General features: G+C 59.5%; 9 protein-coding genes across 9 annotated transcripts; all 9 read right to left on the bottom strand.

Annotated features, from left to right (window-relative positions):
- Positions 1-102: 102 nt before the first annotated feature.
- Positions 103-1,920, bottom strand: LDBPK_240240 (ATP-dependent RNA helicase, putative; the record flags this gene model as incomplete). Its single annotated transcript, XM_003861066.1, has 1 exon — positions 103-1,920. The coding sequence occupies one exon, from the start codon at positions 1,918-1,920 to the stop codon at positions 103-105; it is 1,818 nt and encodes a 605-aa protein (XP_003861114.1).
- A 1,037-nt stretch (positions 1,921-2,957) lies between these two features.
- LDBPK_240230 (WD repeat protein) lies at positions 2,958-4,361 on the bottom strand (the record flags this gene model as incomplete). Its single annotated transcript, XM_003861065.1, has 1 exon — positions 2,958-4,361. One exon carries the CDS (start codon positions 4,359-4,361, stop codon positions 2,958-2,960), a length of 1,404 nt encoding a protein of 467 aa, XP_003861113.1.
- A 1,024-nt stretch (positions 4,362-5,385) lies between these two features.
- LDBPK_240220 (protein kinase, putative) lies at positions 5,386-7,017 on the bottom strand (the record flags this gene model as incomplete). Its single annotated transcript, XM_003861064.1, has 1 exon — positions 5,386-7,017. One exon carries the CDS (start codon positions 7,015-7,017, stop codon positions 5,386-5,388), a length of 1,632 nt encoding a protein of 543 aa, XP_003861112.1.
- Positions 7,018-9,148: 2,131 nt separating this feature from the next.
- LDBPK_240210 (hypothetical protein, unknown function) lies at positions 9,149-10,171 on the bottom strand (the record flags this gene model as incomplete). Its single annotated transcript, XM_003861063.1, has 1 exon — positions 9,149-10,171. One exon carries the CDS (start codon positions 10,169-10,171, stop codon positions 9,149-9,151), a length of 1,023 nt encoding a protein of 340 aa, XP_003861111.1.
- Positions 10,172-11,178: 1,007 nt separating this feature from the next.
- On the bottom strand, positions 11,179-12,180 carry LDBPK_240200 (transcription elongation factor, putative; the record flags this gene model as incomplete). Its single annotated transcript, XM_003861062.1, has 1 exon — positions 11,179-12,180. One exon carries the CDS (start codon positions 12,178-12,180, stop codon positions 11,179-11,181), a length of 1,002 nt encoding a protein of 333 aa, XP_003861110.1.
- A 1,100-nt stretch (positions 12,181-13,280) lies between these two features.
- LDBPK_240190 (transcription elongation factor-like protein) lies at positions 13,281-13,988 on the bottom strand (the record flags this gene model as incomplete). Its single annotated transcript, XM_003861061.1, has 1 exon — positions 13,281-13,988. One exon carries the CDS (start codon positions 13,986-13,988, stop codon positions 13,281-13,283), a length of 708 nt encoding a protein of 235 aa, XP_003861109.1.
- A 2,888-nt stretch (positions 13,989-16,876) lies between these two features.
- LDBPK_240180 (hypothetical protein, conserved) lies at positions 16,877-19,318 on the bottom strand (the record flags this gene model as incomplete). The annotated part of the gene is made up of 1 exon (XM_003861060.1): positions 16,877-19,318. The coding sequence occupies one exon, from the start codon at positions 19,316-19,318 to the stop codon at positions 16,877-16,879; it is 2,442 nt and encodes an 813-aa protein (XP_003861108.1).
- A 1,075-nt stretch (positions 19,319-20,393) lies between these two features.
- Positions 20,394-22,001, bottom strand: LDBPK_240170 (ATPase domain protein, putative; the record flags this gene model as incomplete). Its single annotated transcript, XM_003861059.1, has 1 exon — positions 20,394-22,001. One exon carries the CDS (start codon positions 21,999-22,001, stop codon positions 20,394-20,396), a length of 1,608 nt encoding a protein of 535 aa, XP_003861107.1.
- An 825-nt stretch (positions 22,002-22,826) lies between these two features.
- On the bottom strand, positions 22,827-23,552 carry LDBPK_240160 (hypothetical protein, conserved; the record flags this gene model as incomplete). Its single annotated transcript, XM_003861058.1, has 1 exon — positions 22,827-23,552. The coding sequence occupies one exon, from the start codon at positions 23,550-23,552 to the stop codon at positions 22,827-22,829; it is 726 nt and encodes a 241-aa protein (XP_003861106.1).
- Between the last annotated feature and the right edge of the window lie 691 nt (positions 23,553-24,243).

Raw genomic sequence — 24,243 nt, 5'->3', positions numbered from 1 at the left:
ACAGAGAGAGAGCACCTCATCTTGCCGTCCGTCCGTCTCCATTTTACACAGAGTGCGCTGCATTCATCATCTCCCTCCCTTTTCGGCTCTGCGCTTATGGCTTTATGCCTTGCGCTTGGAGGAGCGCAGCTTAGACACCACCGCCTTCAGCGGGTCTGCGGAAGCCTTCTGCGTTGCCTTGCGCAGACGGTTCGACTGCGTCTGCTTGGCTTGCACACGCTTCCGGTACGCGCCTACGTCGTCTGCCGTCGACAGATGCATGTACTCGGGCACCTCGAGGATGTTGCGCTCCACCCTGATCCTCTTTGAGGACCGCCGCATAACTCTCTGCAGGGCGTCCGTGTCCTTCTGCGAGAGGTGATTCGCCAGGTACGAGCTACGACTCAGCTCCGCGGCGACGGAGGCCACCCTCATCTTGCGCGTCGAGGCACGCGTGATGTTGCCGAGCACGCTGTCCACGCGGTACTGCAGCTTTGCCACCTCAGCCCGCTGCATCTGCCGAAACGGCCGAATGACGTCGCCGCGCTCTGTGCAGTACTCCTGTAGCGGGCGCAGATACTTGCGGGCTTGCGGCACGGTGAAAATCGCGATGGACACGCCCTCCTCGCCGGCACGACCTGCGCGGCCGATGCGGTGAATGTAACGAGACAATGCGATTGGGTCAGTCGCCTCCACCCCGTCGAACAGAACAACGTTGCGCACGTGCGCAAAGTCGATGCCGCGGTGCAATGCCGATGGCGCCTCGGTGTTCGCACGACTACACACGGAAGCCGACCGCGACCGGCGCCGCGATGACGATGACCCCGACTGACCGTCCGAGCCCTTCTCACCTGGTCGCAACTCCTCCAGCGAAGCTTGCAGCTGCATTGCGCTCTCCAGTGTGCCATCGGTGCACACGAGCGTGGACACCGTGCCGCTTTGGAAACGACGCAGAGTGTCGAGGCGCACGTTGATGGGTAGGTTTGCATCGTACGCGAGCGTTGCCACCCCGAGTTGCTCCAGGAAATTCTGCAGACGATACGTTTGCTCGTCGTCGTTCACGAAGATGAGTGTCTTGCCGGTGATGAGGGCCATGCGGTAGAGACCAAAGAGAAGCGTGTGGCTGTGGCACTCGTCCGTGGCCACCAAGTAGTACTGGTGCAGTGTCTTCTTCAGTGGGTCCCTCACCCTGACACGGGACTCGACAACCGGGCCCTGCGGCGAGGCTGCGCTGTCCTCGACGTCGCCACGCGCCAACTCCTCCACGTCCTCTGACGTGAGCACCACATTCACCGGGTGCCGCAGTAGTTGGCCTTTGACGGCCGCGACGCCCTTGGTTAGGGTGGCGGAAGCTAGAATAACCTGCATGCTCGGTGGCAACAACGACTGCACCGTGCGCAGGGATCGCTCCGCCATCGAGGCCACCACGTCGGCCTCGTCGAGGACGAAAAAGCGGACATGCTGGAAGGTGTCAGCCGTCACGGTGCCCTGGCTGCACCCCTTCGCCAGTAGAGCGGCGGTGGTAATGACTATGTGGGCAGACTGAATGCGTCTTGCCGTCACGGCGCCGCCAGACGTCAGGTTGTCGATGATCAGCCGAGGCTGCACATACTTGGCTATCAACTGCGCCGCCTCGGCCGTCTGCTCGCACAACTCGACTGACGGAACAAGAATGAGGACGCGGGGGTTGGGCAGTGCTCGAGCATTGCCACGTTGCTCCCGCTCCGTGATGATGCGCTGCACGGCTGGGATGACAAAGGCACCGGTCTTACCAGAGCCGGTGCGGGATTGGATGGAGATGTCTTTGCCCTTGAGCGCGAGCGGCACGCAAGCGCTTTGGACGGCGGTCGGCTTCTTCCACGCTAGGTCTGTCAGGGCCTCGAGCACCCGCGTGTCAAGCGGCAGCTCAGACCACTCCGTCTGTACGTCGGCTTCGGACATGAGCGCTGCTTCGAGAAAGATGTGGTTTACAAGAGGGGCACAACTACAGGGGAAGAGGGGTCCGGTACGAGGCGCGCACGTGGAGTGGCCAGCAAAGCGGGCAGTGGAAGCAGGGCGCGGAGATGATACGTGGAAGTGAGATGCAGTGAGGAGTGAGGGAGTGCACACGCAACAGCAAGGCGGGCGGCTGCAGTGTAGCGGTGTGCCGTCAGACCTGGCGACCTGGCCGATGGGCACGTGGCGGAAGAGGGGGGAAGCATTAGATGAAAACCGCCGCATTCAAAGCGACTAACAGATAAGAGAAGCAACAACACGCTGCGAGAAGCGGCACAACGCCACGCCCACCAGAGTAACCCCACAGCGGCGCGGCTGCGGCCACCGCAGTGCGGAACGCAATCAAGAAAACGCGCGTCCGCAGCCGTGTCTCTCGCGCACACTTGCCTTCGTTTCTCTCATTCGCGCTTAGCGTCTCTATGCATCTGCTAAACGGCGCACACGCGCACGTACGCACACACGCACGCCTCTCGTCAAGTGCACGCGCACTGCGTGCGAGCACCCTATTATGCGACGGCATCGTACGCCTTCTATGACACCCTCCAGCACCCTCTTTTGGCCAATGCCTCTGAAAGACAGCGTGCGCTTCACAGAGACAGAGGAGGACGTGTGCGCGAAAGGTACCGGCGGTGCTTGCACGCCCACGTGTGGGAAATAGAAGCGGGCCGAGGAGCAGGACCCGAAGTCCGTGCCGCTCGTTCAGCGCGTTGCGCCGCCAAGCATCCGCCCACGAGATTACACAGAAACTCAGGCAAGAGCGACCGACTCGCAGAGGAGAGAGAGACGACGCACACCGTTGCGCCTCTGCGGCAGAGCCCTCCACCCGTGGCAGTGCGCAGACAAGAGAACAGTAGGCCCTCGTCCTTAGTCGAGTCAACAGGCGGTGAGCCTCTTCCTCCCCCTCCCTCCACGGAGACGGCCGCCGCCGTGCACGGCAACATACCGTTTTGCTTGCCCAGAGTACCTCTTCTGCGTTATGTTCATCAAGCACAGTAGAAGAAGTCCCGCGGCCTCCATAACATAATGGCGTTGCTGTCGGTGGACACAAGCTGGCCAGCGCCATCTTCCTGCCAACTCCAGCCCAGGTCCATGATCACATCGGTGTGGCCCCAGTGCTTGAACAGCGTCTTATGCCGGGTCTGATTGTAGATGCAGACAACACCGTCATGGCCGCCGGAGGAGAAAAGGTGCCGTGAGTGTGGGCACCACTGAACGGTGGTCACCTCGTCGTCATGCAGACAGTCCACCTGCACTGGCTTGCTGCTCTGGCGCAAGTCGAAGAAAAGAACGCTGCCCAGCGCGTCGCCAACGAGCAGCGCGTTCCCGTCAAGTGGGGAGAGGGCGAGGGAGGTGGCCGCGTTTTCGATGGAGAATACCTCCGTGGTGTGCTGCATGCGCACATCGTTGAAGTACACGGCACCAGTGGAGGACGCCGCCACGAAGGTGTCCGGCGACGTCCACGAGAAGCTCACCTGCGTGACGCGCGCCTCCTCGTCCTCGAGCGAGAAGACCTTGAACGGCTCCACCTGGCGGCTGTCGTCCTTCGACAAGTTGGCCACGCGCCACACACAGACTCGGCCTGTGGAACCAGACGCCACCACACCCTCCGCATTGGTGCTCCAGTCCAAGTTTTCCGAGGCACCATTGCCGCCCTTCAGCGTTAGCACGTGCTGCCCCTCACCGGTGCGACGGTCCCATCGGTCCTGCTCCGTCACCACCACATTGAGTGCACGCATTCGCTTCTGGTACTGGGCTCGCTCCTCCTCCGTCGCGTCACTGCTGAGTTCGTTTGGCGGCAGCGGCGCGCGGGGCCGCGAAGGCTCATTCGGGAAGCGGCCCAGCGGCACCCGCGACCAGTCAAACACATACAGGTTCCCGTTGCTAGAGGACGATGCGATGAGGAGCGGGTTTACTGGCGCGTATCGGGCTGCCAGCACATCCCCATCGTGAAGAATGCGCCGCTCAATGTTGAGGCCGCAGGCGTGCGGCGCCATGCCGTACCCGCCGACCTCACCAGTGGCCTCGCTGTAGGCTACATCGGATCCGTCCAGGGCCTGCGTGTCCTGCGGCACCGTTGCAGACAGGAGCTGGATGTAGCTCTGCTCTTGGCCGCCTGTGCGAGTTCCGCTCAGTATGGTGTGCGTGGTGAGGCCACTCTTTGCCGTCACGTACGGCATGAACTGCGCCACCGGACTCTCCCAGACGAGGTCAATGTGAAAAAGGTGCTGATACAAGTTGCGCACGTGTTTGCGCCACGTGCAGAAGCGCACCGTCTCTTGATACGAAGTCGCCTCCTCTGCCGCTGCAGTGGACGACCTCTGCGAGACCGCGTCGACCGGCGGCGGCACTTTGCCGGTGCATACGACATCGGCGCCGGACTCCGTCATCGGCGATGATGTCGATGATGTCCACCACCGCAGCCCTGCGTAGGTGAGCGTGTATGCCGTGGTGGGGAGAAAAGAATGGAGAGGTTGAAGTGCGATAGAAGGGCCCGGAGAGGGAACTTCGAGGGCGCTGTCAGCGGTAAGTGTCTGTCTGCGCTGCACCGTTGTGAAGTGAGGCGCGAGCACGAAACACACGAGCCTTCGGCAGGACATGGCGGGAAGGAAGGGCAGGGAGAAGGCGGCATGCGGGAGAAAGAGTGGAAAGGGGCTCCCGCATCGGTACACACGCCACGCGGAGCGCCTTCGCCAGAAGCTCCGGCAGCGTGCAGAGAGACCGCATTGTTTGTCATGAGTTTGCAGAAGCTGTTGCCACATAGGGAAGCAGCCTACTTCGGACGTGTGAGCAGGCAGCTTTACAGGTGGGCTCACGGTGCCCTCGGCACGTGAGACTGCTGATGGAGGCGGTCGGTGTAATGCGGGCGGCGCAGCCTCACCACAACTCCGCTGGCTGTTTTTTGATTGCGCTTACGGTCTACCCTCTTGAAGACAGCACCATCGCCCCTCCCCTTCCTGCGCATTGTAGCTGAAATCTACGCAGCGCCGCTGAGACGAGGACACAAGCCGCAGAGCGCTTGCACGGAAGAGTGGGTGCACCACCGCCCTACCCCTCTCTCGCAGCCGAGGATATGGCATGCTGACACACGCAGGTGTTCAAGCAATCACACAGAGGAGCGCTTGACTCTCGCCTCTCACGGGATATCCCTCCTTTCCGCCGGAAGCATGCACCTGTTTCCGATGAGGGCACGGATGCGCCGCATGGCATGCAGCGGCACACTCGCAGACGGCCGAGGAGAGGAGCGAGACGCACCTTTCTGTGCGCGTGCGCAACAAGATGCAGTGGCAATGGTGCCAAAGGAGTGCCGGAGAGTGGCACGTGATCTTGCGTCAGCGGCGACGCTGGAGCCGCCGCGCCTTCCGAAGCAGAAGCGCACCTGCAGGAAAAACTGGAGCGTGCGCCGTGGCGCCCCTACAGCGGCTTCGCCGCCTCCGGAAAGCTCGGCGACAGCTTCGCCGTCACAGACAAGACGTCTTTGCTGCCCAGCGCGCCCCTGTCCGGTGCGCCGGAGATCGTGAGGCCGTCGAGCCAGGGGTGATGACAGACGTCGGCGAGGGAAGGGCGCTGCGATGGGTCCACTGTCATCATGCGCGCAATGAGGTCCTTACACAGAACGGATAGATGTGTCATGGACCGATTGAAGGCGACGACTGCGTCAGCGCGGGGGGGCTTTGGTACGGTACCAGAGCAGAGAATGTAAAGGAGCACTCCTAGAGACCACACATCCACCGCCGCAGTAATCTCGTGCGGTGGTGCTCCGTCCGCAGGAAAACATGCCAGCTCCGGCGCTGCGTAGACTGGCGTGGCGGCACCGGTGGTCTCTAGCATGCCACCCCCTGCGCCGCCGCCTTCGTACTTGGCACTGCCAAAGTCCGCCAGCTTCAGCCTCACGTCGTATGGCGAAACCGTCTTTGCCTCCGCCTGGTGATCGTCCACGACGGAGAGCGCGGCATCGCCGTCGGTCTGCAGCGCCGATGACGCCACACCCTGCGTCGTCGCCGTCGCCGAGGCTGAGGTCGTGTCAACCTCGCCATCGGACCCTCTCCTGACGACGTCAACGAGCACGTTCTCCGGCTTGAGATCGCAGTGGATTATGCTTCGGCCGTGGATGTACAAAATTGCCTCGAGGAGCTGCCCGAAGAGATGGCGCGCTTCAGCCTCGGTGAAAGGGTTGCGTCCGCGTCCGACGATGTAGTCAAACAGGTCGCCGCCGCGCACGTACTCCATGACCAATGCGACACAGCCGCTGCCCTCAAACGCGTCCACCACCCGTACAACATGTGGGTGATCCATGCTGCGCATCATTTCGATCTCTGTGTGCAGTGAGGCCGCAGCCTCCTCACAGGAGAAGCGCCCCCGCTCAATCAGTTTAATAGCGACTGGTGCCCCCGTCTCCCGGTCTATACCAAGCCGCACCGCCGCCAAGCTCCCTTGACCAAGCACCGGCCCTAGCTCGTACCGCCGCAGTCCTTCCACTGCTGTAAAGGCTGATGAGGAGTGCCCCGGCAACGGCGCAAACTCAAACCCACACCGGCTTGCCTCCTCTAGTGTGGGGTTCAGGAAGGAAAGTGTGTCGCGCGGATGCAACACCGAGCATCGGCCCCGCCCTACGCGGCGGCCATTGATGAAAGTGCCGTTGAAGCTGTTGTCGTGCACGAACACGTCATCACCAAGGACAGAGAGTACGCAATGAAGCCTCGATACCGAGTTCGAGGGAAGCACCAGGTCACAGCAGCTGGGGTCTCGCCCGATGCGAAGACCCTCTACACCAAAGCGCGTTGCACGCACGTTTGTGTTGGCGGTTCCGCCATGAGGAGTGAGCTCGAAGAGCTCCGGCTCGGCTTGCCGCCGAGTATGCGGGTCTTCCTCGCCGTCGCCGTCCGCAGCGCCTTTGCCCTCGGAAGACGATGTCGGCAGGGGACGAAGCCGCCGAAGATGCGGAGACGTCGGGCTGCCTCTCTCGGTGGAGTAGGAGCTGGAGCGCTCTCGCTTGAAGTTGGCTCGGAACGGCTCCCTCAAAAGTTTGTCAGAGGCCCCCTCCATGTGGTCGGATACGTTGGTGTGCGTGTATGTGCGGTTGCACTCCAGGGGGGGGGCGTGGCAGGTGAGGTAGCGGACGAGAGGCTGCAGCGAGCAGGGGGAGGGAAGTGGGAAGTGGGAGGGGGCCTCTCTCACCTGGATGTCACCAGCACACAGAGGAGAGACGACAGGAGGGCAACAGGTGGCGCAAGAGAAAGACAGCGCAGGCGCAGGTACGCATACAGATGGGTAGCAACACTATAGGAGGCAGAGAAACCGAAACGGGGTAGGGAGAGGGTGCCAGCAGCGGACAAAGATGCGCAACGAAAGAGGCGCGTCATCGCTGCCGCTGTCACGTGTAGCTTGCTGTCCGTGAACATCATCATACGAATGTGCACATCGACCAGCTGTGGGGGGGGGCGAAGGGAGAGAGCTGTTTCCGCTGATGCTATGGTGCACGTGTGCGACGACGACGCAGGTCACAAAGGGCAGCAAAGCAATCGAAAGAGGCAAGAGCGACGAGGTGCCGTCGTCTGTGAGTGTGCGCCAACTCAAGCACCCATGCAGCGTTCACCTGGCGCGCACGCCGCCCCTCTCCGCTGCCATTTTCTTCGACATCTCTTGTCCTTTTGAGCGTGCCTCGCGTCGGAAGGCACCGGGGGGGGGGTCAAGCGCCAGCGCCAAGGAGAATACAGTAAAAAGCAAATAAGGGGGTGGGGCGCGGCAACACGAACTCAACGTCAGCACCACGATAACTGCGTCTTCGCAGATGGAAGCTGGTCCACAGAGACAAGAACGCACCTCCGCACGCACCGAATAAAGGCAAGATACCCATGCCTCTGCCACTCACCTTGCTCGCTCTCTCTCCTCGGTTGTCTCTCTCCAGACTCTGCACGCCGCAGCGCAGGTGCTTCCTATTAGTAGTAGAGCGCGCCCTCGCTGCACGCCAGTGCCGCCGTCGCGTGCGCCCGCATGTGAGGGTGAAGAGCGGTAAGAGCGAAACAGACACCACAGAAGAAAGGGACCAGCCACAGGCAAGAAAGACATCGTCAACGCGCCGCCCTACACAGGGATCAACGCAGCACCAGAGTTCAAGAACAACAAAAGAATAAGGAAGAGCACTTCTCGACGAAAATGTAGACGATGACACTGTTGGGCGCCATGCCGTGCAGCCACAGCATTCATCCAAAGGCATCTGGCTGAAAGAACCAAGAGGTGAGGGGGGGGGGAGGAGAATCCAAAACAGAGGATCGCGGCATAGAATGTGAGGTTCGACCATAACAAGGAAATCATTTGCCACGAGGAAGTTATCAGCCAGATTTGGCCGCCGAGTCGGTGCACAGGCACGCGCGTATGCTGGCACGTGTGTGCAAGCCTATTGCGGTCCATAAACGCCACATCTCCTCCACCCCCCCCAGCCCCCCGGCTCTCGCTCTTGTGAGTACTTTCGATGTGACGGTGGAAACCCAACCTGACCCAGCGCACCGACATGAGGCGCTGCGATATCCGTCGCACGTGGCATGCACCACAAAAGACACAAAACTCGTAAGATGGCCACGGCACACAAGACGGAATGGAAGAAGCGGCAAATGAAGCGAGTCGCGCTCCTGCACACCGCGCCTGCACACACGCGCCGAGACGAGGAAGTCGAAGAGCCGGCTGGAAAACGGCTCGCAGGCAAGCGCCTTCACACAGACTTGTTGCGTATGCGTATGCATGAGAAACCTGGTATGCTGAGTCGGTTCGTGGAACCGGTTGAGTTGGGTATGCGTGGGAACTCGGTGACTGCTATGACAGCATTGACAGAGAGCCACAGCACGAAGACATGGAGCAAACAGTACGCCAACGAGGATACGTATATGTTTCGCAGAGGTCGGCGAAGAAGTGAGGCAGCAGCGGGGAGGGCCGGCGGGCAACGAGGTGGCAAGGGCGAGAGCGCGTGCGCGAAGAAACACAGTCGATCTTCTCTCCTGCGTGGATGGAGGCGCATCTTCGTTTTTGTTTACTCGCTCTGCGGTCATCCTCCAAAGCAACCGGCAGATCACACCCCACCCCACCCCAGATAGCCGTGGAGGAGGCCGTGCTCTTCCGCAGGCGCGTCACTGACAGGGTCTTTACTGCGCGCCACCGCCTCTCTTCTACTCATTCGCATCGGCTACTGTGGAGCGCAGCCAAGGCCGCCGCTGCCAGCGACTTCTGCACCGTCGTTGTTGCCCTTGAGGGGTCGTGCAGACTCGACCCTTCCAAAGTCCTCAAAGAAGATGTCACCGAGTTCCATGGCGTCCATCTCGTGCAGCACAATGGGGACTGCAATGAGGGGGTACATGCACCCTGCCTCACGCAGCGGCAGCGGTGTCCGCAGGCGTACGCCAGCCTTAGACTGCAGGCTTTGCTGCACCACCAACAAGAAGCCGGGCTGGTCCTTGACAGCGTCGAAATCGCCAAAGTAGAAGAGCTCGAGGCAGACCTCGCCAGGGGCGCACTGCCCATCGATGCGGACAAACGGATCTGGTGTGCGCATGTCCCAAAACGGAAAGGGCTCGTTGACACCGGGGTACTGGATCGCGAATTCGGTGTCCACGCCCTCCTTACGCGGGCCATACTGGACGCGGGATACGATCTGGTACACCTCCGTCTTCTTCGGGTTGTAAGTCGGAACCTCGCACCCCGCCAGGCCTGGCATGCCGGGTGGAGGCTGAGGGACTCGTTCGGGACCAGCAGCGTCGTCTTCGTCCTCCCGCCGAGCGTCGAGGAAGACTGGACGTTGGCGAGGGGCGTTCAGACGCATGGCGACAAGACGATCGTCTGGAACCGGCACATCCTTGCCAAGCATCTTCATGGCCAGAATAAAATCGGCGTGCGAGAACTCGTGCAGGTCGTCGTCCTTACTTGTATCGTCCTGGTGCTTGAGGTTGCTCATCTCGAGCACCGACTCTCTCACGACATGCGCCGTCATGATGGGGTCGCACGGCTGACCCATGATGCTGAGGCTGCGCAGGGTAACCGTGTTCTCTAGCAGGTGATCCAGCACCAGCAAAAGCTCATTCGATGAAAAACCGAATCGAATCTGAATGAGCCCCTTCAGCTCCGCAATGGTGGTGTCCGGCGACAAAATCGCATCACTGTCTTCGATAACGGAGTACCTGCCCGTCAGAAACCACTTGACCGTCACCCTCATCGGTACGTCAAGTTTGCGTGATCGAAGCAGGGAACGAAACCAGCAGCGGCCACACCACAGAGAACGATGGATGCGTGTACGTCCGCGCGCGCGCACGAATGCTAGACTTCAGCGCAGGAATAGAGGGGGGGTAGGGATGACCGTCTGCTAATACAGGGCGCTGAGAGCAGTTTCGGTACCAGCCCGGTGGAGAGCCAGCCCCTGTAGCAACGTGTGCGGGAGGCTTCGCTTCCTTACACTTCTTGGCAGTTCGCCTGTGCGACGGCACCGATGTTCTTATATGCGTGTGCGCATCGAACGCGCAGAGAGGCAGTTGGGCTCCGAAGGGCAGCTGAGTGTCTGACGGTGGGCTCCCACAGACAATGGGCACGCTCCGTCGACGCCGCTCACGGAAAATGGATGAGCCCACGCCGAAGGCACCGGCGACACCAACATCCGTACCGGGAGGAATGAGGGCAGAAGGAGAGAGATGTGGAGTGCAGAGGAAGCAGTTGGAGGTGCGGTGCAGCCGTGTTCAGCGCGGGGCCCGTGGACCGCGCAGACCTTCTCTGACGTAATGTAGCCCTGCACACAAGTTACGTCTACTCATGCTCAGGCAGACGCAGGCATATCGCACAAATGTCTCTTCGGGCTTACTGAAGAGGGGCTAAAGGGCCTTGCCCACGCTCGGCTGTGTTCAGCAATGCAGTCAGACGACAGCGACGTAAGGGCAGTCGAAACGAAGTAGAGAGTTACGCTAAACATGGCGAGGTCGCATGTCGAACGCCGCAGCTCGGCGCACACCACATTCCCACACACGCACACACACACACACACACACACACACACACACACACACACAGAGATAGTGCTTGAGCGCTGCGGCGGGTGTTATTAGCTTGATATCCACAGCGGCCAGCAAGTGCCCACGTGAGAGAATCAAAGAAAGCGTGAGGGAAGCATACGGAGAGGGTCATCGCCTCGGCACAATCCATCTGCGCCGGCTCGGCGCCATTCTTTCCCTGAGCTTAGTACTTGCGCCACTGCGTGTTGCATTTGTTGCACGTGATGATCACCGTCATCGGCTCATCGCCCGAGCGCGTCTGCCGCTGCTCCCAGGAGGAGTCTCGGGCGCCGCAGACGCGGCATTTGAAGAGTGTCGAGTTGCTCGTCCGCATTGCCTTCCTAATCTCGCTGAGATTTGTGTCCTTGGAGCGCTCCTCGATCTTCTCTTCGATATGCTTGCGCAGCTCCGGATTGGCCAGCTCAAGGTCGTCCATCGTGACGAGCCGCTCCACCAGCAGCTCTCCCTCCATCACTTTCCGTCGCAGCTCGCCGTTCTTGGAGTCCTTGATGTTGAACAGCAGCGTCTGAAAAGTGTCCTTCGTCTGCTCCATATCGCCCGGAATCGCCTCCACGATACGCACACACAGATCCATTACCCGGTCAGACTCGCTCGAAGGACGCTCCTTCATGAACACGCCATGCAGTAACGCCGCCCACCGCTGATGCAGCGTGATCCTCTTCGCCGCGGTTGATACGCTAGGCGCCGACGTGCATGCGTGAGATGCGGCGGCGGCAGTCGGAGGCGTGACAAGCGTGGAGTTTGTGAGGGACGAGGTGGGGCTGGAGACGGGCGTCTTGCGAGGGATCTTGCGCGGCAGGTTGGAGTAGGGAGACCGCGGGGTGACAGACCTGCTTTCTACCCTCGCTTGCTTCGGCGAAACCGCCTCGGTATCGGCATGGACGTCATGGCGGACTTGCTCCGCTGTCAAAGTCGCAGGGGAGGGTGAAACCAAGTTGCAGCTCTGACTGAGGCCACCTAGAGCGTTGGGGGTGAGAAAGTGAGTAATGGGCTCGGCGACGCGTGGGCGTTTCAGCGGGGAAGCGGCCGATGAGTTTTGCGCATCCTCCGCCCCTCGCGACGGCGCTGCTAGCGGTGACACAGAATGCGTCGGCACACCAGGCAGAGGCGGCGGACTCAGCGGGGGCGCCTCGGATGAAGCGGGCAGCTGGGCGGAGTCTGACATGGTCGCACGCGGCCTGCTGCGTAGACGCTGCAATGAGCGAGCCAACGAGGAGCCGCAACAATACTGCACAGCAGGAGGCGGGGAGACGCGAGGCAATAGGGGGCGGAGATATGACGTGGCAAAGCGCGATTCAAGTGAACGACGCCGCTTGCAAGCGGAGCTGCATCGAGGTATGCGTGCGACTCGCCGGATGAAGAGAGCGACGCCGGCGGCACCGCCCTATAATGCGCGTAAGAGTCTATGCGGGTATGTGTGTGTGTGTGTGTATGTGTGTATGAGAATACAGGGAGCACTGCAATTCCTTCGCGTGATGGCGTGCAAGCAACTTCGAGCTTGGCTGCGACAGACGGCCGGTGCGCTTCGCTGCCAATGAAAGCACTGGTCAACCGTGGCACGGGTGTGCTGCTGTTTCTCGTGCGTTTCGTTCCCTCCCTGCTTCTCCGTGCGTTCCTGACACCTCTGCGGCGTACAAAGCAGGAAAGGGCTCTTGAAGGCAGCGCGACGGCACTGTGCGAGCACCGAGTGGCTCCCACACCTTCGGGGGCGTGCGGTCAGCTGCGCCGGAGGAACGCAGCGGTGAGAAGCAGCGAGGAGGAGAGCCGCGAGACAATGCGTAAGCAAAGAGTAGCATAGCGAGGTTTTCGTCTGAGAGGCAACGTGTGCATGCCGAAGCGTACGCCAGCTCGACGTGAAGCGGTGAGCCAACACTTGGCTTCTGCGCCCTGTTTGCCGTTGCAAGACATCCAAGAGGATGTGGCAACGACTGCGCCAACGCGTACGGCACCTTGCACAAGTTGGGAGGTGTTCATTCCTTTTTCTGACAAAGGTGCACACCGCCGCTTGCCCATTCCACGCTTCATCTCGAGGTAAACCGCGAGGCACGCACACACGCACGCACGCACAGTGGTGCCAAATGCGACACGAAGGAAAACAGCATATTTTTCATGTCTCTCGTGTGCCTCCCCGACACGCTGTTCGGTGGCGGTTCGAAGATGGATGGATACAGCGCCTCAAAACAGTCGAGGCAGTAAGCGCTTTGACAGGAGCCCACGCACACAGACAGGCACCGGGCGCACTCGCTGCTGTCTCGCTTCTCGCACTCATTGCCGGAAGGATAGGGAGCACCTGCAGCACCGCAGCAGCGTCGGCGTTTGATCATCGCCCTGCCACTTCACAAAGTCGGTGAAGCGGAAGTTCGCGTAGCACTCACGAGATCCACACTCTGGGCAGGTGAACATGTTTGTAACGGTGAGGTTGTGCCTCTCTAGATACTCCACTGAGTGCTGGTTCAGCCGCTCCAGTCGAGCCTTTTCCAGTACTGCGCGCTCGGCTTGGTTGAGGAGGCTCACTTCATCGAGGGCAACGAGCTCTTCAGGACGCAGACGACCACTGAGAACGCTCTCTCTAAGTTCTTCGTTAAGTGGATCGGCAAGCGCGTGGGTGACCGCTCGGGCCACCTCCGCACCGCCAGCCCTCTGTCTTAGCGCAGCGACAACTTGGCCCGCCACTTCGTCGACGTTGGCGGATGGGCAATGCGCACCACTCTGCGAGAGGGCCTGTCGGATGAGGTTACTAATGTCCACACGAGCTTGCTTGCGAGGCGCCTCGCCACTAGCACGAGTCTTATGTGAGATCTTCGCGGATGAAGCCCTCGTGCTCTCAGAGGTCGCGTAAGCAGGTCGGCGGTGACTCACGCGCGACGGGTGCTGCGACGTCATGAGCTCGACAAGATGCATATTCAGGGCGGCGGCGACGATCGCCTCAGCGTTCGAGACACCGCTGTCAGAGCTCCACTCGCTATCCGACATGCCCTACTTTGCAGGGTCTAGCGCATGGAAAATGCGCAATCTACAGCCTGCAGTAGACGAGCCTGTGCATTCTTTGCGTCGCCAGTGTGAGGTGTGTGTGTGTGTATGTGTGTGCAGGTGTGTGAGAGAGAGATGGATGGAAGAGGGGGCGAGAGACTGACAGACAGAGAGTTACACCAGCGTCATACTCGCACTAGTGGAGCCCGTCCTTTTCTTGATCAGCCATACACACACACACAGACACGCAAACGTATGTGTGCGTGTGCCGGTGCTTGTTTGTCCAAGCGAGAGTATGGGGCCGCCCATGATGTCACTGGCAGAACCGGGCAGGGGAGAGAGGCACCCTTCCCCCCATACAGCCAAAGATATAGAAAAAGAGGCGGGCGGGGTAAGCGACACCGACACAGGGGCAGAAACGTGATCGCCTCCACACAATGGACGCCAAACGGAAAACGAAAGATCCGCCCCCTCTCTGCCCCCGGTCTTGGCCGCACCATCATGCCCCGAGAAAAGCGCACGGCGGTACATACAGAGACCAAACCAACCGAAAGAGGTCAGGCACGGACGGGGTGCGCACGGGGCTTGCTGGCAGAGGGACGGAGAGGAGGAGGTGAGTTGGACAGAGAGCGAGAGTTCTCGATCCGCACTCACTCTCCGAGGCACGCCTTCACGATAGTATATGCACAAAGAAAGAAGACGGCTGAATCGGGTGCGCGCGAAGATCACACGGGCGCACCATCCGTGGAGCCACAAGTGAAGACATACCCTATCGACATCTGTCTCTCGGCTTCTGAATGTTAAGAAGAACAGCGATACGGGGAAGAGAGTGTGAGAGAGGCGCGTCCAACGTTGCTGCGCCGACTTTCTGCGGCGCAACGCACCATGAAGCAACTAAGTGGAGGTGGTGCGTCGATCAGCCCTGATGACTCCGAGCGTCTGAGGGCGCAGCAATGCGCCAGCAGAGAACGGCTTCGGCGAAAGAAGACACCAGTCATGAGAGTGAAGAAAAGGAGAAAGGAGCACACAAGCTGCAAAATTGAAAACATATAGAATGGAATCAAGCTCCATGCCACGTAGAGAACTCCAAAGCCGCAGAGTCCGGTTGGCACGCACACTTGCTGATGCTGCCGCCGCCCTCGCATGGTCGGTGTTACCTCTGCTGCTCGATGAGGGCGACTCCGACGCCGCGGTATTGAAAATGCAGCGAATCAGCGCGCATGCTGGCGCAAGAGACGTCGAGGAAGCACCGCCTTCCCGCACGCGCACGGGTGGAGTACTTCAGCCTCACTGTCGATTAGCGGCGCATACTGTTTTGTTTCGATTCCTAGAGACATCTCTGATGGGTCTTTGCCATCACATATGGCTAAAGCTCATCATCTGAGTCACGAGAAGAGAAGCAACGTCCAACAACGCTGGTGAAAAAATCCATATTGCTAAGCGCCACCACAACTGAACAGCCACACGCACACGTGCATATGCTCACCCCGCCCCTCTTCCCGCATTCTTCGCACCGACAGACAGACGGGCGCACATGCACACGCGCATGCGACAGCGAGGCGGAGGGGAGGCGCACACAAATTCGGGCACAGAGAGAAAGAGCAGTATTGTTCGAAAAGAATAATGTAAGCGAAGCCCTCTTACGGTGCGTTCTTTCTTCTGGCTGCGAATTTGTGCGCTGCTGTGGCGTGGTCGGTCGCAAGCACCACCACCCTGCAATAAAACCACATAGAGAGACAACAACGCACCCCACATGCAAACGCCCACGTCAGTGAGGGGGCTCGGCAGCAGAAAAGCGGCATCATGCAGAATCAGACCCCCCCACGCACACACGCACACATCATCATCACATAACCGATTCAGCACCACACACAAACAGAAAGACGGCGAGAGAGCAAGTTGGAAAGGCGAAACACAGCCTTCCAACAGAAAAGATGACGGAGACAAAAAAAAAACACAAGGGCTCAGAACGGTACCATTCTCATTAGCGGGCGTGTGTATGTGCTCCTGTGCGAAAGCCGGAGAGCAAGAGAGGTGACAACGACAGAGACAGAGGGTACGACCATAGTAGCGGCCTAGAGGCAAACAAAAAGCAAATTTTACATGTGTGTCACACAACCGCTGCTCTTTATAGCGGCAGTGTTTCCGTGGTTTGTATACATGTGGGAAACAGACCTAGAAGGAAGAACGCAGAAGGCAGAAGAGAAACACAGAGAGAGCCTGCGCGGCGCCAGAGCAGATAAAGCGGCACCCATCACCACCCCTCCCTCATCTACACACATGCGCAGCTATATAACGTTGTATATAGGTATGTATGTATATGCGTGTGTAAATATATACATTTATAGTCACACACCCACACGCGAAGACACATGCAAACACACAAAATATGTACAGCTGACAGTCAACACAGACACACACACACACACACACACACACACACAAGTCTTGTAAGGGGAGACGTTGGCGCTCCCGAACGCAAAGAAGCGTCGTCCGTAAGAAGCGAAGTGCAACCGGTACGGCCGCAGAAGCAGCAGGATCGCTGGACGAAAGAAACACGAAGAAACCAAAGAGAAACGAGAGCCACGCGTAACCACCGACGGGCGAGAGACCCCCCCCCCCATACCGTCCATCCGCTCACGATGGCCGATCGGAAAAAACGAAAGGAAAGAGAAGAGGAGGAAGAACAGCGTGGAAGAGCATAAACCTTCCAACTTCCCTGCCCCCAGCGACGATGTATGACCACGCAAGAAGCACGGCGACGCTGCAGCCAACGTACGCAACCGCAGCAGCGCCAAAGCGGAACCAACGAAAAAGACGAGCGAGCACAGACAAGGAGATCGGGATAAGCGTAAACGGTACCCCTCCTCTCTCTGTCGCTCCTTTTTCTCTCAAGGCCTCTTGCGGCTCATGGTCCGCGCCGGTGTTTGCTTCGCTGTCGCAATGCGGGGCAGACTCACCGTGTTCGCAGCGGGCAATATAGAGAGCTTGCTGCCGTGACGACGAGTTAACGGAAGCGGTGCTGTGCTGGCCGGTGGCGCCGGCTTACGTCCCTTTGGAGGTGACGGCAACTCCATGAGCTCCTTCTCACGCTCGCTCTTCAGCAAGTCACGCAGCTTTGCACGCCGCTCCGCCTTGTCCGTCTCCTTTGCGTGCTCTAGCATCGCCAGCTCCGCCTTCTCTCGTCTGCTATCCACCTCTTCGTTGAATCGGCTTGGCGCAGCGGTGTTCGCGCGAGCGCGGCGTTCGCATCCTGCTACGTACTTCGCAGCCTCCTCCTGCACCTCCTCATCCACGTCTTCGCACAGCCGGCCGACCATAGCAGTAAATTCCTCTTCGAGGGCGCCGGCGTTGCTCTTCCGCAGTGTCTGCGACAGCAGCGGCAGGCTACGCGCTAGTGCCAGTCGTACCGCCGTCACGCTGTCGCGTTGCAGCTCGAGGCAGCACTCCAGCATACGCTCCCGAACACAGCGCATGGAAAAAAAGCGAAAGGATGCAGAGACAAAGTAGATGTACGTCTGACGCGCGTAGCACGAGCTGGATCTACCGTACTCGCTGTTCAGGCGGCTAAACATCTGCGCCTTCGCGATGAAGTTTTCGATGCGGGAGGCTATGTGCATAATGAGCGTGGCACAGTCGGCCTTCAATATCGTCGCCCCGGTCTTGGCGTACTCCCACAGCCGCGGCACGACCTGCTCCGTCAGCGTCCTCTCCTCGAACGAGTCAATATAGTGGTCCACAATCTGCATGACATGCTGCATAGTGTGCCAATTCACCACAGGCTCCGACACCCACGAAAGGAGAGCGTCAAGGACGGCAGAAAAGAACGACACGCGGGACGAGCTTTTCAGCTCGCTGCGGAAGTAATCAAGAAGGTTGTTGATGTGCTTCACCAGCGCCGCCCGTACGGACGTGTCAGAGTCACCGATGAGGCGCAGGAAGGGCCGCTCCAACAGGTCAGCAGTTGGCGAGTGCAGCAGTGGAAGAAGCTCGTGCATGCCCGCAGCGGCGCTGACCCGGGCAGCAACGCAACTATCAGAGGAGAGGGACAAGAGCGCTTTGCTCAGGTGCGTGGCGAAGACGGTGCGAGGAAGCGATGCCACCACAGCAGGAAAGTTAAAGGCGCACTGACGGCGCGCCTCCTCTTCGTGTCGCGTCGCAGCGGCACAGAAAAAGTCTGCAAAAAGCTTCACGTCGTCGTCTGACATGATGTCAGTCTTGATGGCGTCGAGGAAGCGACCGAACTCTCCGACGAGGAGCCCGACCACCTCGCTTGGTGGATTCGAGATGAAGTTCTTGATGATGGGGAACAGCTTCTCGCGCCGGTAGACGGGGCCGAAGAACTCCACTAAGTCGATAAGGCACGAGAAGGCAGCTCGCGACACCGCCTGCTCCTCATCGCTCAGGAGCTCAAACAAGTCCGGCGCTACGCGTGTCTTGGCCTTTTCTACACCCAGTGAATGCGCAATCGCACACAACTGCTGGCACATTCGCTGGCGGACGCCGACGTTCGTGTCCTGGCACAAGGCCAGGGCTCGGGGCAGTATGAGTTCCTCGACCTTTTCAGAAGCTATATGCTGGCAGAGGGCGCCAAAGAGCTTGCAACTCAGTTCGCGCTGATCCTGCGGCTGCGCGTGCTCCGACTTGTTCACGGCGAGCACAATCAGGTCACTTTGCAGCACACTAACAGGCAAGTAGTCGATGAGCCCGAGCAGCAACTCACACCACGCTACGCGAATCTCCGGCGTCTGGACGGTCAGCATTGTCTTGGTAAAGTCATACATCTTAGTTGCCGTGTTCGGGTCCAGCAAACCTACAAGCTTCAGAAGATTCTCCGGCGCGCGACACTGCAGCTCAGGGTCTTGCGCCCACATCGAGTCCAGTAGCGTCTCCAGCACCTTGGAGATCCCCTTCGAGGGCAAGTCGACAAGCTGCTCGCGGACATGACCGAAAAAAGAGATGCGCTGCATTGTGCTGCCATTTGCCATAATGTACTTGGCAGACTCCTCTACCGAGAGCTTCTCTTTCTCCACATACCGCTGCACCGCCTCCTCGCGCTCCAGGGCCGCATTGAGGGCCTCAATGTTCTCGGCGCCAGGAACCTCGCGCACCAGTGCGGTGGGGTCATCAGGAAGTGCGGTGGAGGGCATAAAGCCCGAGCCATCTTTAACCACTGAGCAGTGCCTAGGGAGCGGCGCGGCACAGTTGTCGCCGTTGCCGCCACTGCTGCCCTTGGTCTTGCTCTTCCACTTCTTTGGCGGCAACGTTGACTGGGAAGCCCGGGCCTCCTCGAGGAGCTGCTGGCGTAGCTCAAATGGCGACCGGTAATCCATCCGCTGTCACGCCAGACAATACGGAAGAGAAGACACAATGGTAGAACAGCGCGAGACACAGAGGATAAGAGATACTACGATGAGCAATGTGACAGGACGGATCCCGTTCGCGCGTGTGTGTCTGCGAGAATGCGTAGGGGGTGCAAAGGCAGGCAGCAGAATGCGTGTTGGCGAGGAGCACTGAAAAACGCCAGCGGGCGCCACTTCATAGCACTGCGGGAAATCCTCCGCGGAAAACGTGACGCCCTCAGGCCTGGGCGCGCAACCAAGACAGAACACAAAAAAGGTAGGCGCCTCGAGAAGGTTCCTGCAAGAGGGCGACGCGCAGCTGTGATGTGTGCACGAGGCTGATTAGACGCAGGGTAGCGGAGGAGACTCCAGGAAAGCAGTTCTCCACCGCTCCTCACCCTTAACACAAGGCGCCCGGCGCTGTGAGTTTGTGTGTATGCCGCCTACTCTCGTCGTGCGAGCTGATCGCCTTTGAGCGGCAGCCAAGGTCAGCCACGAGCCCCTGGACACGCAGGCGCGGCGGGCTCCAAACAAACGAGAGCTTTAGAACAAAAACGTTCAGCTGATGCCTCTTTCCGAACGTGAAAAAAAGAGACGAATGCGATCGGCGCGCGCTCCGGTGTACGTGTGCTTGCCACGTCCTGTGGCCGCAAAGAGCAGGAGTGATCGAGAGAGTGAAAGGAGGATGCGCGACGGATAGGAGCAAAAGCGTTGCTGGGCGACGCACGTTGAAACTTCTGCAGAGAAGACCATTTGAAAGCAGAAGACCCGAGGTGGGTGCGCCACGAAACGGAGAAAGCGGCACCGGCTAACACGGAGAGAGGGAGGGCGTCGCTACGCCAGAGATCTTCTATCAGACCTATTTCACCGCTCTGCGGCACAAGTGCATAGAGAGATACGCAGCGCCTTTAGGAAGAGCAGCACGTCAGGGTGGGGTTTGGGGGGGGGCCAAGAACACGAGCTCCCGTCTGCATCACACAGGCCCACACACACGCCACGTAGAGCGCTTTATGCCTTTGATCTATGAAATTATGTTTTGTTTAACAGGCGTTGTGAGAGGCGCCCATTACTCGAAGTGTGGGTGGTTCACGCGCCGCAGCACGGAGCAGCTCTCGAAGAGGTGTCCCTGAATCTCCGCAAGGGTCGGCAAGGGCAGCGAGCCGGCTGAGGCTGCGTCCCAACCGTGACGCAGCGCACATGCTTCGAACACTTTTCGCAGGACGTACTGCAGCGACGCGGCAGCGCAGCCGACCGCGTGGCTGGCCACCATCACGACGCACTCGCGCCTCTGCCCCTCTGCGCCGTCGAATCGCTCGAAAAAATGCGTGCACCATTCCTCTGCCCCGTCCTGGGTGAGGGGCGGAATGTACACAAGCGTTTCAAGTCGGCCCTGGCGGAGGACGGCAGCGTCGAGCACCTGCGGTGCATTAGTGATTCCAATGGTGAGTACGCCACTGTTGTCTGTGACGCCGTCCAGCTCGCAGAGGAGACCCGCCAGCATGCGCCTTGTGACGTCGAGCTGGCTTTTGCTGTTGCCGCTGCTCTGGTCCCCGTCTCCGTGCTGCACCGCGCCGCGAGACTGTGCGATGACGTCCAGGTCCTCCAGTACCACCACCGCCGGAGTGCGCGTCCGTGCTCGACGGTAAACCTCCCGCAACTGCGCCTCACTCTCTCCGAGGTACTTGGAAAATAGCATCGTGCATTCCACAAAGAAAAATGGGATAGACGGAAAATCGGCGGCCGTCTGTCGGGCGAGGCTGGACTTTCCGCACCCCGAGGGGCCGTGAAGAAGCAACCCGGTGGAAGAGGGGAGGGATGCCATCAGCTGACCGCCACCGCCTGGGCTACTGTGTGCGGCGAAGACAGAGACAAGAGTGCTGATGCGATGGCGAACCTCGCCTAAACCGTAAAGGTGGGGAGGTGCGCGCTGGGAGCCAGTAGGGGAACGCCGGTGGTGGAGGAAGGCGCGGTCCTCCTGAACCAGTGAGCGCAGCGTTTCTCCGGTAGCGCCGTGCGAGGCGGCCTCCAGTGCCATGCATGCGTTGAAGAGAAACATTTGACGTGATGTGAAGGGGGTCTGTGCACTAATGAGCAGCTCGCCACGTGATTTGAAGAGTGGCTGCGGAACGCTGCGCAACAGCCGCCTCGCTCCCGCCTCGGTAAGCTCGCGGAGCGGGTAGAGAGCAGGTAGCTTTTGTTCTAGTAGCCATGGCGGTACCGTGTCCTGACTAGGAGCACTGGCCACGACCGCACACGACGAGCTCGTCAACACTGCGTGGAGAAGACACTGGAGGGGTGGCAGAAGGCCGTTCATGCTGCATAGAAGCCAGAGGAGGTCAATGTCATCAGCGACAACGATCGAGAAGGGCCGCAACAGTGGTGCACGGGTAGAGAGTGCGCCTAACGTCGAGCTGCTGTGCGCCACAGTGGCGTAGGTCAGCGTCCACAGTGTGAAGTCATCGTCGGGTGAAGCAGCTGCCGGTGCGGTAAGAGCACAGTCGTGCACTCCGGCCGCGTGCCGAACCTTGGTCGCCACCTGCAGTCCGCTGGCGAAGCTCTGAAGTGCCGTACTTTTGCCCGCACCTTTACCGCCGACAACGAGGAGGAAGAGCGACTGCTCCCCGAGCTGGCGAAGTCGCTGCACATCAGCGATAAGGTGTCCGTCGACGGGCATGGCGAGGAGTGGCCGATGGTAGCCTCCTCCCTCCCGCACTCAAGCGCGAGCACAATCGGCAAAGAGACAGGCTGGCGGATGAGTTTGGGGATAGAGAGGGAGGGCAGAGGCGTACGCACAGGCCTCAAGCGATGGTGCGAAGGCCCACACACAAACAGTCGAAAACGAACCGCGAAAGAGGAGCCGGTAAGGGGGCGTTAACGGCAGCGGCCAGAAAAGAGAGAGGGGCGGAGGAGCGGACATTAGTTGAGGTGATCGGACAGCCACCTCGTTGGTGCCGGAAGGCTTTGGTGGCAACATCTTTCACGCAAGGCACTCCGTGTATGTCTCGCCAGCGATTGGGAAAGCAGCATCGCCTTCACTATCATCACACTCTTTGCGACGGGAGCAACTCCATCTTCATAGTGACAGCTAGAGAGTGTCCTCCGCCATTTACGTTTGGTTTCAGTCCTGCATCGTCAGCGGTTCGCCGTCACAGCTGCGTGATAAAAGCGGAGAAGCGACGGGGCAGAAAGGGAGCACACACAAACCCCTTTTCATGGGAAAACGCGACTACACACACACACACACATGAACATGCACGACTGGAAGATTCACAGCGGTATGGCATCTCGAAAACGACAAGCCTGGCAGCGGATGGCTGTACGCACGCGGAGTAGCAAGAGCAACGGCATCGACGAGTAAGAAACGTTTTGCAGCGGTCTGAGAGGTACACATCGGATCGTTCAGCGTAAGCGCAGCTCCAAGGTCGGAAAGCAGCTCCACTGTAGGCTTCACAAAAATTACAGGTACGAAGAGCCATCCGAGAGACGGACGCTGGGCACTTCACTCATCCTTATCCACGGCTTCGTCGATTTCGTCGTCCTCGATAGGCGGCAGAACACCGTTGCGAGAAAGCACCTGCTCGACTGTGGCAACACTCAACCTCTTCTGGGCCTGCCAGTCTGCCAGCCCAGTGATCTGCTTCTTCAACTCTTTGTCCTTGTACAACAGTACGCAGGGAAGGAGGCCGTCGGGAAATTTAGGAATTGCCTCGGTGTAGATCATCGAAACGAACTTGACCGATCGGCGCCGCTGAGCCACCGTGCGAAGCACCGTCAACAGTGCCTCACAGTCGCTGTGACCCGGTTTGATGAGCGCCGCCACCACCCAACACGAAGAAGACGCCTCTGTCACCTCTGCGACGTAGTCAGCGCCCGGGATGTGCCGTAATACCCCAAAGCGCTCCATCGCCTTCTGCCGCTGCAGCTCCATCAGACGTCTTCGACGGATAGCAGCCACCGCTTCGTCCTCGTCGTCCGAGTCCACAATGAAGTTGGTGCCTTCCTCTTCGCCGCCCTTGTACTCGTACCCTCCACGCTCAAGCTTGGCTGCGACTTTCTCCGCTTGTGGGTCATAGGCTGTGAGGCACGTGTTTTGGTTTCTGTCGGCAATTTGTTGGGCTAGTATCTCCAGTTCGTGTGTTTTGTACTTGCCGACGCGGTTGCCATACCGGTACTGCACGTCCTCCCACTCCGTCGTGCGAATGCGCTGATCAGCCGTGCGCTCCATCGCTGCAGCTGTCGTCTGGTTTCGAGAATAGGGAGATGTACCTGTGAGTGGGCTTGGCAAAACAGATGTGCGCACCGCAAGTAAAACAGAAATGGCTTCCTTGCTGTGTGAGCCATCCGATGAGAGCACAAAACGACGAGAAGGTCAAGACAAGGACGAAAAAGCGGTGGTGAAGGCGAGGTATAGAAGGGGCAGATGAGCATGCGGAGCCAACGCCATAAGGCAGGCCGGTCTCCAAAAAAGAAAATCAGCCCCTCCTTGCTGGATCTGCGCAGGTGTCTGCGCGGAGGGCAGGGGCCTTGCCGTCCAAACCGGTCCACTGAAACGCTTAGATGGCCAATGGTGAGTCTACACATTCAATTCCTCCGCGCAAGCGGCTCGTTCGGAGGGCAAGAAACTGGATATTGGGGAGGTTGCTTGTCGAGACGGCAACCGCTCAGTTTTCATGAGCATAAGCCTCTGCATCGTCAAGTTGCATTCTCCAAATACAGAGAAAACGAGAAACATGCAGACCACCCCCTCCCCCCCCCCAAAAAAAAAAACGCATAAGATACATGGACTTTAGGAAAGGAGAGGCGAACAGCGCGAGGCGTGGCGCTAGAGACGTCTAAACGCAGCCACAAACACGCAGGCGAAGGCTGGTGCGTGCGAGCACCTCACGTTGATGGCTCAGTTCTCCTCGACACATGTG

Source organism: Leishmania donovani, chromosome 24, assembly GCF_000227135.1.
Source record: "Leishmania donovani BPK282A1 complete genome, chromosome 24".
NCBI lineage: Eukaryota > Euglenozoa > Kinetoplastea > Trypanosomatida > Trypanosomatidae > Leishmania > Leishmania donovani.
This window is presented reverse-complemented; position numbering and strand designations above follow the sequence as displayed.